General features: G+C 45.1%; 1 protein-coding gene across 6 annotated transcripts in view; it reads right to left on the reverse strand.

Annotated features, from left to right (window-relative positions):
* The window catches only part of SPAG17 (sperm associated antigen 17), a 251166-nt gene that overhangs the window by 61244 nt on the left and 173582 nt on the right, over positions 1-16340 (reverse strand). For all 6 annotated transcript variants that reach the window (XM_056559983.1, XM_056559982.1, XM_056559981.1 and 3 more), the window contains exons 7-12: positions 14384-14568; positions 14098-14259; positions 11949-12042; positions 7490-7608; positions 7262-7399; positions 3716-3841 (exon numbers count right to left, since the gene is read on the reverse strand). In XM_056559983.1, the coding sequence (XP_056415958.1) occupies positions 3716-3841; positions 7262-7399; positions 7490-7608; positions 11949-12042; positions 14098-14259; positions 14384-14568 (824 nt within the window). The remainder of the gene's footprint in view (positions 1-3715; positions 3842-7261; positions 7400-7489; positions 7609-11948; positions 12043-14097; positions 14260-14383; positions 14569-16340) is intronic.

A 16340-nucleotide genomic window follows, 5' to 3' on the forward strand; every position in this document is an offset into this window, starting at 1 on the left:
ATGTACGGTCCTGTCCCCTGATCACTATAGATGTACGGTCCTGTCCCCTGATCACTATAGATGTACGGTCCTGTCCCCTGATCACTATAGATGTACAGTCCTGTTCCCTGATCACTATAGATGTACGGTCCTGTCCCCCGATCACTATAGATGTACGGTCCTGTCCCCTGATCACTATAGATGTACGGTCCTGTCCCCCGATCACTATAGATGTACGGTCCTGTCCCCCGATCACTATAGATGTACGGTCCTGTCCCCCGATCACTATAGATGTACGGTCCTGTCCCCCGATCACTATAGATGTACGGTCCTGTCCCCTGATCACTATAGATGTACGGTCCTGTATCCTGATCACTATAGATGTACAGTCCTGTCCCCTGATCACTATAGATGTACGGTCCTGTCCCCTGATCACTATAGATGTACGGTCCTGTCCCCTGATCACTATAGATGTACGGTCCTGTCCCCCGATCACTATAGATGTACGATCCTGTCCCCTGATCACTATAGATGTACGATCCTGTCCCCTGATCACTATAGATGTACGGTCCTGTCCCCCGATCACTATAGATGTACGGTCCTGTCTCCTGATCACTATAGATGTACGGTCCTGTACTCTGATCACTATAGATGTACGGTCCTGTCCCCCGATCACTATAGATGTACGGTCCTGTCCCCCGATCACTATAGATGTACGGTCCTGTCCCCCGATCACTATAGATGTACGGTCCTGTCCCCCGATCACTATAGATGTACGGTCCTGTCCCCCGATCACTATAGATGTACGGTCCTGTCCCCTGATCACTATAGATGTACGGTCCTGTCCCCTGATCACTATAGATGTACGGTCCTGTCCCCTGATCACTATAGATGTACGGTCCTGTACCCCGATCACTATAGATGTACGGTCCTGTCCCCTGATCACTATAGATGTACGATCCTGTCCCCTGATCACTATAGATGTACGGTCCTGTCCCCCGATCACTATAGATGTACGGTCCTGTCCCCTGATCACTATAGATGTACGGTCCTGTCCCCTGATCACTATAGATGTACGGTCCTGTCCCCCGATCACTATAGATGTACGGTCCTGTCCCCTGATCACTATAGATGTACGGTCCTGTCCCCTGATCACTATAGATGTAAGGTCCTGTCCCCCGATCACTATAGATGTACGGTCCTGTCCCCTGATCACTATAGATGTACGGTCCTGTACTCTGATCACTATAGATGTACGGTCCTGTCCCCCGATCACTATAGATGTACGGTCCTGTCCCCTGATCAATATAGATGTACGGTCCTGTCCCCTGATCACTATAGATGTACGGTCCTGTATCCTGATCACTATAGATGTACGGTCCTGTCCCCTGATCACTATAGATGTACGGTCCTGTCCCCTGATCACTATAGATGTACGGTCCTGTCCCCTGATCACTATAGATGTACGGTCCTGTCCCCCCGATCACTATAGATGTACGGTCCTGTCCCCCGATCACTATAGATGTACGGTCCTGTCCCCTGATCACTATAGATGTACGGTCCTGTCCCCTGATCACTATAGATGTACGGTCCTGTCCCCTGATCACTATAGATGTACGGTCCTGTCCCCTGATCACTATAGATGTACGGTCCTGTCCCCTGATCACTATAGATGTACGGTCCTGTCCCCCGATCACTATAGATGTACGGTCCTGTCCCCCGATCACTATAGATGTACGGTCCTGTCCCCCGATCACTATAGATGTACGGTCCTGTCCCCCGATCACTATAGATGTACGGTCCTGTCCCCTGATCACTATAGATGTACGGTCCTGTACCCTGATCACTATAGATGTAAGGTCCTGTATCCTGATCACTATAGATGTACGGTCCTGTCCCCTGATCACTATAGATGTACGGTCCTGTCCCCTGATCACTATAGATGTACGGTCCTGTCCTCCCGATCACTATAGATGTACGGTCCTGTCCCCTGATCACTATAGATGTACGGTCCTGTCCCCTGATCACTATAGATGTACGGTCCTGTCCCCCGATCACTATAGATGTACGGTCCTGTCCCCTGATCACTATAGATGTACGGTCCTGTCCCCTGATCACTATAGATGTACGGTCCTGTCCCCCGATCACTATAGATGTACGGTCCTGTCCCCTGATCACTATAGATGTACGGTCCTGTACCCTGATCACTATAGATGTACGGTCCTGTACCCCGATCACTATAGATGTACGGTCCTGTCCCCTGATCACTATAGATGTACGGTCCTGTCCCCTGATCACTATAGATGTACGGTCCTGTCCCCCGATCACTATAGATGTACGGTCCTGTCCCCTGATCACTATAGATGTACAGTCCTGTCCCCTGATCACTATAGATGTACGGTCCTGTCCCCTGATCACTATAGATGTACGGTCCTGTCCCCCGATCACTATAGATGTACGGTCCTGTCCCCTGATCACTATAGATGTACGGTCCTGTCCCCTGATCACTATAGATGTACGGTCCTGTCCCCCCGATCACTATAGATGTACGGTCCTGTACCCCGATCACTATAGATGTACGGTCCTGTCCCCCGATCACTATAGATGTACGGTCCTGTCCCCCGATCACTATAGATGTACGGTCCTGTCCCCTGATCACTATAGATGTACGGTCCTGTCCCCTGATCACTATAGATGTACGGTCCTGTCCCCTGATCACTATAGATGTACGGTCCTGTCCCCCGATCACTATAGATGTACGGTCCTGTCCCCTGATCACTATAGATGTACGGTCCTGTCCCCTGATCACTATAGATGTACGGTCCTGTCCCCTGATCACTATAGATGTACGGTCCTGTCCCCTGATCACTATAGATGTACGGTCCTGTCCCCTGATCACTATAGATGTACGGTCCTGTCCCCCGATCACTATAGATGTACGGTCCTGTCCCCTGATCACTATAGATGTACGGTCCTGTCCCCCGATCACTATAGATGTACGGTCCTGTCCCCCGATCACTATAGATGTACGGTCCTGTCCCCTGATCACTATAGATGTACGGTCCTGTCCCCTGATCACTATAGATGTACGGTCCTGTCCCCTGATCACTATAGATGTACGGTCCTGTCCCCTGATCACTATAGATGTACGGTCCTGTACCCCGATCACTATAGATGTACGGTCCTGTCCCCCGATCACTATAGATGTACGGTCCTGTCCCCCGATCACTATAGATGTACGGTCCTGTCCCCCGATCACTATAGATGTACGGTCCTGTCCCCCGATCACTATAGATGTACGGTCCTGTCCCCCGATCACTATAGATGTACGGTCCTGTCCCCCGATCACTATAGATGTACGGTCCTGTCCCCCGATCACTATAGATGTACGGTCCTGTCCCCCGATCACTATAGATGTACGGTCCTGTCCCCTGATCACTATAGATGTACGGTCCTGTCCCCTGATCACTATAGATGTACGGTCCTGTCCCCCGATCACTATAGATGTACGGTCCTGTCCCCCGATCACTATAGATGTACTGTCCTGTCCCCCGATCACTATAGATGTACGGTCCTGTCCCCTGATCACTATAGATGTACGGTCCTGTCCCCCGATCACTATAGATGTACAGTCCTGTCCCCCGATCGCTATAGTTGTACGGTCCTGTCCCCTGATCACTATAGATGTACGGTCCTGTCCCCCGATCACTATAGATGTACGGTCCTGTACACTTACTCTCTCTTGTGTCTGCACCTGGTGACTTCTCTCCCTGATCTTGTCGTGGAAGCTCAGCAGGTCAGGTCCCCGGGTGTCGCCGCTGTTCTCCTTATTGTCATTCACCAAGAAGATGTTATACAAGTTCTAGAGAGGAAAATGTTGATAACTCAGGGGACAGTAGCAATACAATAGGTGGTGGCATTATTTGGTACTGTATGTCGCTAATAAGAGGGATCTATAAGCGGCTTTTATTTAGCATGAACATCACTGGGGGCTATATAGCACTATCATTACTGGGCACTATATAGCACTATCATTACTGGGCACTATATAGCACTACCATTACTGGGCACTATATAGCATTATCATTACTGGGCACTATATAGCACTATCATTACTGGGCACTATATAGCACTATCATTACTGGGCACTATATAGCACTATCATTACTGGGCACTATATAGCACTATCATTACTGGGCACTATATAGCACTATCATTACTGGGCACTATATAGCACTATCATTACTGGGCACTATATAGCACTATCATTACTGGGCACTATATAGCACTATCATTACTGGGCACTATATAGCATTATTATTAATGGGCACTATATAGCACTATCATTACTGGGCACTATATAGCACTATCATTACTGGGCACTATATAGCACTATCATTACTGGGCACTATATAGCACTATCATTACTGGGCACTATATAGCACTATCATTACTGGGCACTATATAGCACTATCATTACTGGGCACTATATAGCACTATCATTACTGGGCACTATATAGCATTATTATTATTAATGGTCACTATATAGCACTATCATTACTGGGCACTATATAGCATTATTATTAATGGGCACTATATAGCACTATCATTACTGGGCACTATATAGCACTATCATTACTGGGCACTATATAGCACTATCATTACTGGGCACTATATAGCACTATCATTACTGGGCACTATATAGCACTATCATTACTGGGCACTATATAGCACTATCATTACTGGGAACTATATAGCACTACCATTACTGGGCACTATATAGCACTATCATTACTGGGAACTATATAGCACTACCATTACTGGGCACTATATAGCACTATCATTACTGGGCACTATATAGCACTACCATTACTGGGCACTATAAATCACTACCATTACTGGGCACTATATAGCACTACCATTACTGGGCACTATATAGCACTATCATTACTGGGCACTATATAGCACTACCATTACTGGGCACTATATAGCACTACCATTACTGGGCACTATATAGCACTATCATTACTGGGCACTATATAGCACTACCATTACTGGGCACTATATAGCACTATCATTACTGGGAACTATATGGCACTACCATTACTGAGCACTATATAGCACTACCATTACTGGGCACTATATAGCACTACCATTACTGGGCACTATAAAGCACTACCATTACTGGGCACTATATAGCACTATCCCTACTAGGCACCTTATGGCACTATATGGTACTATCATTACTGGGCACCATATGGCACTATCATTCCTGGGTGCTATAAGACTATCATTACTGGGCACCATATGGCACTATCTTTACTGGGCACTATATATCTCCATGATTACTGGGCACTATATGGCACTATCACTACTGGGCACATATGGCACCATCATTCCTGGGCATTACATGACACTATCTTTACTGGACACTATATGGCACTTTCATTCCTGGGCGCTGTAAGACACTATCATTACTGGGCACCATATAGCACTACCATTACTGGGCACTATATGGCACTATCATTACTGGGATCCATATGGCACTATCATTACTGGGATCCATATGGCACTATCATTACTGGGCACTATATGGCACCATCATTACTAGGCACCATATGACACTATTTTTAATGGGCACTATATAGCACTATTATTAATGGGCACTATATAGCACTATTATTAATGGGCACTATATAGCAGTATTATGAATGGGCACTATATAGCACTATTATTACTGGGCACTATATAGCACTATTATGAATGGGCACTATATAGCACTATTATTACTGGGCACTATATAGCACTATTATGAATGGGCACTATATAGCACTATTATTACTGAGCACTATATAGCACTATTATTACTGGGCACTATATGGCGCTATTATTAATGGGCACTATATGGTACTTTTATTAATGGGCATTATATAGCACTATTATTAATGGGCACTATATTGCAGTATTATTAATGGGCACTATATAGCACTATTATTACTGGGCACTACATAGCACTATTATGAATGGGCACTATATAGCACTATTATTACTGGGCACTATATAGCACTATTATTACTGGGCACTATATAGCACTATCATTACTGGGAACTATATAGTACTACCATTACTGGGCACTATATGGCACTATCATTACTGGGATCCATATGGCACTATCATTACTGGGATCCATATGGCACTATCATTACTGGGCACTATATGGCACCATCATTACTAGGCACCATATGACACTATTTTTAATGGGCACTATATAGCACTATTATTAATGGGCACTATATAGCACTATTATTAATGGGCACTATATAGCACTATTATTACTGGGCACTATATAGCACTATTATTACTGGGCACTATATAGCACTATTATTACTGGGCACTATATAGCACTATTATTAATGGGCACTATATAGCACTATTATTACTGGGCACTATATAGCACTATTATTAATGGGCACTATATAGCACTATTATTAATGGGCACTATATAGCAGTATTATGAATGGGCACTATATAGCACTATTATTACTGGGCACTATATAGCACTATTATGAATGGGCACTATATAGCACTATTATTACTGGACACTATATAGCACTATTATGAATGGGCACTATATAGCACTATTATTACTGAGCACTATATAGCACTATTATTACTGGGCACTATATGGCGCTATTATTAATGGGCACTATATGGTACTTTTATTAATGGGCATTATATAGCACTATTATTAATGGGCACTAGATAGCAGTATTATTAATGGGCACTATATAGCACTATTATTACTGGGCACTACATAGCACTATTATTACTGGGCACTATATAGCACTATTATTACTGGGCACTATATAGCACTATTATTACTGGGCACTATATAGCACTATTATTACTGGGCACTATATAGCACTATTATGAATGGGCACTATATAGCACTATTATTACTGAGCACTATATAGCACTATTATTAATGGGCACTATATAGCAGTATTATTAATGGGCACTATATAGCACTATTATTACTGGGCACTACATAGCACTATTATGAATGGGCACTATATAGCATTATTATTAATGGGCACTATATGGTACTATTATTAATGGGCATTATATAGCACTATTATTAATGGGCACTATCATTAGTAGGCACTTTTTGCTATTATTAGAAGCTGTATGGTTGTTAGAATAGTATATCAGTGCGGTCTGTAATAGTCCTATCATATACATAGGGCCCCGGGCCCCATACGGCCGATCTACAAGCATTCACCTTCTTTTCTTTCTCGGTGAGGGACAGTGAATCCAGGACTGACACCAGGTGCTCAGCAATGGCGGGGTCAAGGCCGTCCGCTCGGGGGTCCGGCAACATCTCACTTGGAGGTGGGATTCCTTTCTCTGTGGCAACAACCTGTGAGAGAAACAACATCGTCACACTGCACCCTGTGAGCGGCCATAGTGTCTGGTCTGCAGAGCTAGCACTCTAACAGGTTCTATTTACCTGCTCCAGCATGCAGTGCAGAATAACCGGAACCGACAGCAAGTTGTCCGGAACGTCCCTGAGCAGCTCACTGTAGACCCTGGTGTCCACGTTCCTCGGGGGCGGAGTCTCCATGTGCCCTGTAATACAGGAGGGCTGAGTGGCTAAGTATTTAAACTAGGTGAGTGGGGGGAGGATAATAAAGCAAAGAAAGCAGACAGTGGGATGGATAGGTTAGAGAGGGGTCAGGACATAATGGCGGGTGGAGAGGAGTCCTGTGGGGGGAGGTTAAGAGCAGTGGATAAGGAGATTCATGCGTTACAAACCAGCTGTAAAAATAAATGTAGCCCGAAAAATTGTAATCCCAATAATTCAAAAAATTCCATTAGCCCCAATAACTCAATAACTACAATAAGCCCCATTAACTCAAAAAATACCGTTAGCCCCAATAACTTAAATAACAACGTTAGACGCAATAACGCAAAAAATCCCATTAGCCCCAATAACTTAAATAATAATGTTAGACCCAATAACTCAAAAAATCCCATTAGCCCCAATAACTTAAATAGTACAATTAGCCCTTATAACTCAAAAAATGACATTAACCCCAATAACTCTGAAAATCCCATTAGTGAGACTACATGTGTAAAACTTAATGGAAATGTAAAGTGTATGTTCACAAATGCCAGAAGCCTAGCAAATAAAATGGGGGAGCTTGAGGCCTTGATACTGGAGGAACATATTGATATAGTTGGGGTCACTGAGACATGGCTGGACTCCTCACATGACTGGGCCGTTAATCTGCAGGGGTTTACATTGTTTCGCAAGGATAGAATGAACAGAAAAGGTGGTGGAGTCTGTCTGTATGTAAGAAGTGGTATGAAAGTCAGTGTGAACGATGCCATAGTGTGTGATGATTCTGAGGATGTGGAATCACTGTGGGTAGAATTACAAAAGGAGGGAAATACTGAAAAAATAATATTTGGTGTAATTTACAGACCCCCTAATATCACTGAAGAGATAGAAGGTCGGCTGTATAAACAAATAGAGAGGCCGCCCGGGCAGGTACAGTGGTAATAATGGGAGATTATAACTATCCAGATATAGATTGGGGTCCGGGGTTGGCTAAAACTACAAAGGGGAGAAAATTCCTAAATTTATTGCAGGATAATTTTATGGGTCAGTTTGTGGAGGACCCAACAAGAAGTGATGCCTTGTGGGATCTGATCATTTCCAACAACGCAGAGCTGGTTGGTAATGTAACTGTGCGGGAAAACCTTGGGAATAGCGACCACAATATAGTTACTTTTGACTTAAAATGTAGAAAACAAAGACAGGCGGGGAAGGCAAAAACATATAACTTTAAAAAGGCAAACTTCCCTGGGCTGAGATCTGCACTACAGGACATAGACTGGGGGGAGGGGTTGTCAAATACTGATACAGAAGGTAAATGGGACATCTTTAAATCAACTCTAAATAACTATACAGCTAAATATATACCAAAGGGGAACAAATATAAACGATTAAAACTAAATCCTACATGGCTGACAAATGAGGTTAAAAGAGCAATAAACAACAAAAAAATAGCCTTCAAAAAATACAAATCTGATGGGTCAGCGATAACATTTAAACAGTACAAGGAGCTTAATAAAATCTGTAAAAATGTAATAAAAACAGCAAAAATTCAAAATGAGAGACAGGTGGCCGAAGAAAGCAAAACTAATCCTAAATATTTTTTTAGATATATAAATACAAAAAAACCAAGGACAGAGCATGTAGGACCCCTTAATAATGATAATGGGGAGGTTGTCACGGGCGATCAAGAGAAGGCGGAGCTACTGAATGGGTTCTTTAGTTCTGTATATACTATGGAAGAAGGAGCTGACATTGGCCAGGTCAGTGCTGGTAACACATCATGTACAGGTCAGTGCTGGTAACACATCATGTACAGGTCAGTGCTGGTAACACATCATGTACAGGTCAGTGCTGGTAACACATCATGTACAGGTCAGTGCTGGTAACACATCATATAATGTATTGAACTGGCTTAATGTAGAGATGGTACAAGGTAAGTTAAGTAAAGTAAATGTAAGCAAATCTCCAGGGCCGGATGGACTACACCCAAGAGTTCTTAGAGAGGTAAGTCCAGTAATATCTGTACCCCTGTTCATGATATTTAGAGATTCTCTGGTGTCTGGTATTGTGCCAAGGGACTGGCGCAAGGCTAATGTGGTGCCAATCTTCAAGAAGGGCTCTAGGTCTTCGCCAGGCAATTATAGACCGATAAGTCTAACGTGCATTGTGGGTAAATTGTTTGAAGGACTTATAAGGGATTACATACAGGAATACATAGGGGATAATAGTATTATAAGTGATAGCCAGCATGGGTTTACTAAGGATAGAAGTTGTCAAACCAATCTAATTTGCTTTTATGAAGAGGTGAGTAGAAGCCTTGACAGAGGAATGGCTGTGGATATAGAGGGGGGCTGTGTATATAGAGGGGGGGCTGTGTATATAGAGGGGGGCTGTGTATATAGAGGGGGGCTGTGTATATAGGGGGGGCTGTGTATATAGAGGGGGGGCTGTGTATATAGAGGGGGGGCTGTGTATATAGAGGGGGGGCTGTGTATATAGAGGGGGGGCTGTGTATATAGAGGGGGGCTGTGTATATAGAGGGGGGCTGTGGATATAGTGTTTCTGGATTTTGCCAAAGCGTTTGATACTGTCCCTCACAGACATCTGACAGGTAAGTTAAGGTCCTTGGGCTTGGAAACTTTAGTTTGTAACTGGATTGAACACTGGCTCATGGATCGTACCCAGAGAGTGGTGGTCAATGATTCGTACTCTGATTGGTCCCCGGTTATTAGTGGTGTACCCCAAGGTTCAGTACTGGGCCCGCTGCTGTTTAATTTATTTATCAATGATATAGAGGATGGTATTAACAGCTCTGTTTCTATCTTTGCAGATGACACCAAGCTTTGTAGCACGGTACAGTCTATAGAGGATGTGTATATAGAGGGGGGCTGTGTATATAGAGGGGGGCTGTGTATATAGAGGGAGGCTGTGTATATAGAGGGGGGGGTACAGTCTATAGAGGATGTGTATAAGTTACAAGATGACTTGGATAGACTAAGTGTCTGGGCATCCACTTGGCAAATGAGGTTCAATGTGGATAAATGTAAAGTTATGCATCTGGGTACTAATGACCTGCAGCATCGTATGTCTTAGGGGGGCTGTGTATATAAAGGGGGGCTGTGTATATAGAGGGGGGGGCTGTGTATATAGAGGGGGGGGCTGTGTATATAGAGGGGGGGCTGTGTATATATAGTGGGGTGGCTGTGTATATAGAGGGGGGGCTGTGTATATAGAGGGGGGCTGTGTATATAGAGGGGGGGCTGTGTATATAGAGGGGGGCTGTGTATACTAATAACCTGCAGCGTCGTATGTCTTAGGGGGGATTAAACTGTCAGAGTCACTGGTAGAGAAGGATCTGGGTGACTTGTAGATCACAGACTACAGAATAGCACAATGTCAGGCTGCTGCTTCCAAAGCCGGCAGGATATTGTCATGTATAAAAAGAGGCCTGGACTCGAGGGGCAGGGACATAATACTCCCCCTTTATAAAGCATTGGTACGGCCTCACCTGGAATATGCTGTTCAGTTTTGGGCACCTGTCCATAAAAGGGACACTGCAGAGTTGGAAAGGGTGCAGAGACGCGCGACCAAACTAATATGGGGCATGGAACATCTTAGCTATGAGGAGCGATTAAAGGAGTTACAATTGTTTAGTCTTGAGAAGAGACGTTTAAGGGGGGATATGATAAACGTATATAAGTATATAAATGGCCCATACAAAAAATATGGAGAAAAACTGTTCCAGGTTAAACCCCCCCAAAGGACGAGGGGGCACTCCCTCCGTCTGGAGAAGAAAAGGTTTAGTCTAAAGGGGCGGCACGCCTTCTTTACCGTGAGGACTGTGAATTTATGGAACGGTCTACCTCAGGAACTGGTCACAGCAGGAACAATTAACAGCTTTAAAACAGGGTTAGATACATTCCTGGAACAAAATAACATTAATGCTTATGCAGAATTATAAAACTACATCCCTTTCCCTTATCCCCTTACATCCTTCCCTTCAATCCCCTGGTTGGACTTGATGGACGTATGTCTTTTTTCAACCATACTAACTATGAGTAGTGTTACCAAAATAAAAATAAAAACCTCAATACTTTACTCTGCAGGTGGCATCCAGGGAAATAGAAAAAAAGATCAAAACGGACATTAAGTTTATATTTCCCTAAATCAGTGTTTCCCAAACAGGGAGCCTCCAGCTGATGCAAAACAACAACTCCCAGCATGCCCGGACAGCCGCTGGCTGTCCGGGCATGCTGGGAGTTTTAGTTTTGCAGCAGCAGGAGGCTCCCTGTTTGGGAAACACTGTCCTAGATTGTTCTGACCGTGTGTCACATGCTGTACATACCACTAGGGGGGGTAGGTGGGGGCAGTGACTGTACCGGATGGGTCTCGTCCCCCGAACTTTTCTTTTTCCCCGTAGGAGAGGACGGCAGGAGCGCCTAAAAAAAAAAGAGTGACAAAAATGATTGGTCCGGTTCAGCGAAGGATAGTAACATGGAGGGGATTTCTTAACCCCTTCCAGATGTAGCAATTATTGGGGTTATTGCGACTTTTTTACGATTCGCAGGAAGAACTGGTCTTTATAACCGCACCTTTTATTTTATCATAACATGTATTGTGAATCAAAAGAAATAAATATCACAGGCGGAATGGGAAAAAACATAAATAAATGTAAAATAAAAATAAAAAAAAAATGAAAAAAAAATAATAATTATTATTAACAAAAAATAATAATAATGTGATGTGCGGCTGTGATGTCTCCCCTCATGTGATGTGCGGCTGTGATGTCTCCCCTCATGTGATGTGTGGCTGTGATGTCTCCCCTCATGTGATGTGTGGCTGTGATGTCTCCCCTCATGTGACGTGCGGCTGTGATATCTCGTCTCATGTGATGTGCGGCTGTGATATCTCGTCTCATGTGATGTGCGGCTGTGATGTGCGGCTGTGATGTCTTGTCTCATGTAATGTGCGGCTGTGATGTCTCCCCTCATGTGATGTGTGGCTGTGATGTCTTGTCTAATGTGATGTGCAACTGTGATGTCTCATCTCATGTAATGTGCGGCTGTGATGTCTCGTCTCATGTGATGTGCGGCTGTGATGTCTCGTCTCATGTGATGTGCGGCTGTGATGTCTCGTCTCATGTGATGTGCGGCTGTGATGTCTCGTCTCATGTGATGTGCGGCTGTGATGTCTCGTCTCATGTGATGTGCGGCTGTGATGTCTCGTCTCATGTGATGTGCGGCTGTGATGTCTCGTCTCATGTGATGTGCGGCTGTGATGTCTCGTCTCATGTGATGTGCGGCTGTGATGTCTCGTCTCATGTGATGTGCGGCTGTGATGCCTTGTCTCATGTGATGTGCGGCTGTGATGTCTCGTCTCATGTGATGTGCGGCTGTGATGTCTCGTCTCATGTGATGTGCGGCTGTGATGTCTCGTCTCATGTGATGTGCGGCTGTGATGTCTCGTCTCATGTGATGTGCGGCTTGTGATGTCTCGTCTCATGTGATGTGCGGCTTGTGATGTCTCGTCTCATGTGATGTGCGGCTTGTGAGGTCTCCCCTCATATGATGTGTGGCTGTGATGTCTTGTCTCATGTGATGTGCGGCTGTGATGTCTTGTCTCATGTGATGTGCGGCTGTGATGTCTTGTCTCATGTGATGTGCGGCTGTGATGTCTCGTCTCATGTGATGTGCGGCTTGTGATGTCTCGTCTCATGTGATGTGCGGCTTGTGATGTCTCGTCTCATGTGATGTGCGGCTGTGATGTCTCGTCTCATGTGATGTGCGGCTGTGATGTCTCGTCTCATGTGATGTGCGGCTGTGTGTCTTGTCTCATGTGATGTGCGGCTGTGATGTCTCGTCTCATGTGATGTGCGGCTGTGATGTCTCGTCTCATGTGATGTGCGGCTATGATGCCTTGTCTCATGTGATGTGCGGCTGTGATGTCTCGTCTCATGTGATGTGCGGCTGTGATGTCTCGTCTCATGTGATGTGCGGCTGTGATGTCTCGTCTCATGTGATGTGCGGCTTGTGATGTCTCGTCTCATGTGATGTGCGGCTTGTGAGGTCTCCCCTCATGTGATGTGCGGCTGTGATGTCTCCCCTCATATGATGTGCGGCTTGTGAGGTCTCCCCTCATGTGATGTGCGGCTGTGATGTCTCCCCTCATATGATGTGTGGCTGTGATGTCTCGTCTCATGTGATGTGCGGCTTGTGATGTCTCGTCTCATGTGATGTGCGGCTTGTGATGTCTCATCTCATGTGATGTGCGGCTGTGATGTCTCGTCTCATGTGATGTGCGGCTTTGATGTCTCGTCTCATGTGATGTGCGGCTGTGTGTCTTGTCTCATGTGATGTGCGGCTGTGATGTCTTGTCTCATGTGATGTGCGGCTGTGATGTCTTGTCTCATGTGATGTGCGGCTGTGATGTCTTGTCTCATGTGATGTGCGGCTGTGATGTCTTGTCTCATGTGATGTGCGGCTGTGATGTCTCACCTCAGGCACTGGTGGGGTCTTCTCTGGAGTCTGCTGCAGGGACCCCTCCGGGACATGGATGATCTGCATACTGCTGAGGTAATGCTGGTGCTGTCTCCTCCAGTCCAGACAGTCGTACATGAGACAGGCGACATTCTCAAACACCTCGGTGGCGTATGCCAGCTGAATAGAGGGCAGGAGAGCAGACGCCATGACAAGGAGATTATTATAACCATATCATGTATTACCCTCTTATTATTACCCCACACCCTCGTATTACCCCGTCTTTATATTCCTCCACCCTTACCATCATGTCCTCATTGCTCCAGTCTTTGGGGTGGCTGCTTTCTTTCACCAGGTATTGCAGTCTGGCCACCTGTCTGAGGGGGTCTCCCACCATCTTTGCGGAGTCCAGGATGGGTTCTAAGTACTTCCAGAACATGTGCAGAGATTTCCTGAGAGTCTCTTTCCTCTGCTTCTCGGCTTCTACAACTGAGATGATGAGACTCCTCATATCCAGGAAATAAGAACAGCGCCCCCTTTCCTAGTCACACAATACCAGCACTGCACAATGGTTTCCCAGGTTGGACCTTTAGAAGCCAAAATAGTCCCAGATCTTTGGCGGAGTGGTTTGTGGAGGTACAGCACAGCAGCACAGCAAGGGACAGCGCAGCACAGCAGCACATGATGACATAGCAGCACAGGACAAGAAAGCACAGGACAGAACAGGACAGCACAGAAGGACAGCACAGGACATGATAGCACAGGAAGGGACAGTACAGGACAGCACAGCATAGAAGGACAGCACAGCAGCACATGACAGCAAAGCAGCACAGCACATGACAGCAGGACAGGATAACACAGCACGGAAGGACAGCAAAGAACATAATACTGTAACATAGGAAGAGACAGTACAGGACAGTATAGCACAGCACAGAAGGACAGCAAAGAACATAATACTGTACATAGGAAGAGACAGTACAGTATAGCACAGAAGGAAAGGACAGCAGGACAGGACAGCACAGGAGCAAAGGACAGCACAGCAGAGGACATTACAGCTACAGCAGAGGATAGCACAGGACAACAAAGCACAGGACAGCACAGGACTAGACAGCACAGCAGCGAAGGGCAGCAAAGGACAGCACAGAACAGTGGCACAGAACAGCACAGGAAGAGACAGCACAGCAGCACAGCAAGGGACAGCAAAGCAACAAAAGACAGCAAAGCACAGGAGCACAGGACAGCACAGCAGCACAAAACAGGACAGCACAGCATAGCAAAGCAACACAGGACAGCACAGCACAGGACTGGACAGCACAGCAGCACAGGACGGGACAGCAGCACAGGACATCACGGGGCAGACACAAGAAGTAAAGAATCGGGAGCAGTTTTAGAGAGATCATAGGACAGCTCCTGAAAACTACAACTCCCACCATATAAGCCGGCGGGCAGAAATTCATGGCGAGTCACCATGGGATCCTGGGAGAAAGGTCAGTATAAGAGATCACACAGATCACTATACTAGTACTCTAAGACCCCCATCCCTCCTCCTCATCATGGGCTTGGGGGAGCTGTGACTCTATGAAGAGGCAGGTTATCTCCATCATTATTATGGCCAACTATTGCTTGACACAACCCATTATCTTAGGTTGTTGTCTTTCCTGATGTATGGTGCATGGTTTGTCCCCTGATGATACAGGCACCATGTGGGTAAAACACGTAGGGACATTTGTGTATTTCTCCTGAACATTGTTTCATTCACACTTTTTACTGGGTGAAAACATTACTTTACATTACATTAGATTTTTGTTTGGCCACGCAGTCAGGTTTAGGGACATTAGGCATTGAGTTTAGTTGTTCCACTTTAAGTCACATTGATCACACACACAGCCCTGCTATTGTCTATATGTTCTTGTAATCCTATAGGCTGCTGACCATTCTTTATAGTAAAGACCCAAAGGTAAATATATTCGAGAGATTTATCATCGTTGCTTTGGTAAGCGAGTTCTGTAGGCATTATTTTCTTGACACATTTATTAAACTATCACAGGGGGTTGATAAATTTGGCTTACATAAGCAAAAACCAATAAATGACTTCAGAACAACCCTTTGTAACCCCACATCTAGTCGCAGCTGTGAAAAAAAAGTCTGATATAAATATATATATGCATGTTTATTACATTTAATTTACCACTCCCCCCCACAAATGTACTAACACATTTTTTGTTTTGTTTTTTCTTCTCCTTTTAGATCCGTATATCCTA

This window comes from Hyla sarda, chromosome 2 (assembly GCF_029499605.1).
Source record: "Hyla sarda isolate aHylSar1 chromosome 2, aHylSar1.hap1, whole genome shotgun sequence".
NCBI classification, from domain to species: domain Eukaryota; kingdom Metazoa; phylum Chordata; class Amphibia; order Anura; family Hylidae; genus Hyla; species Hyla sarda.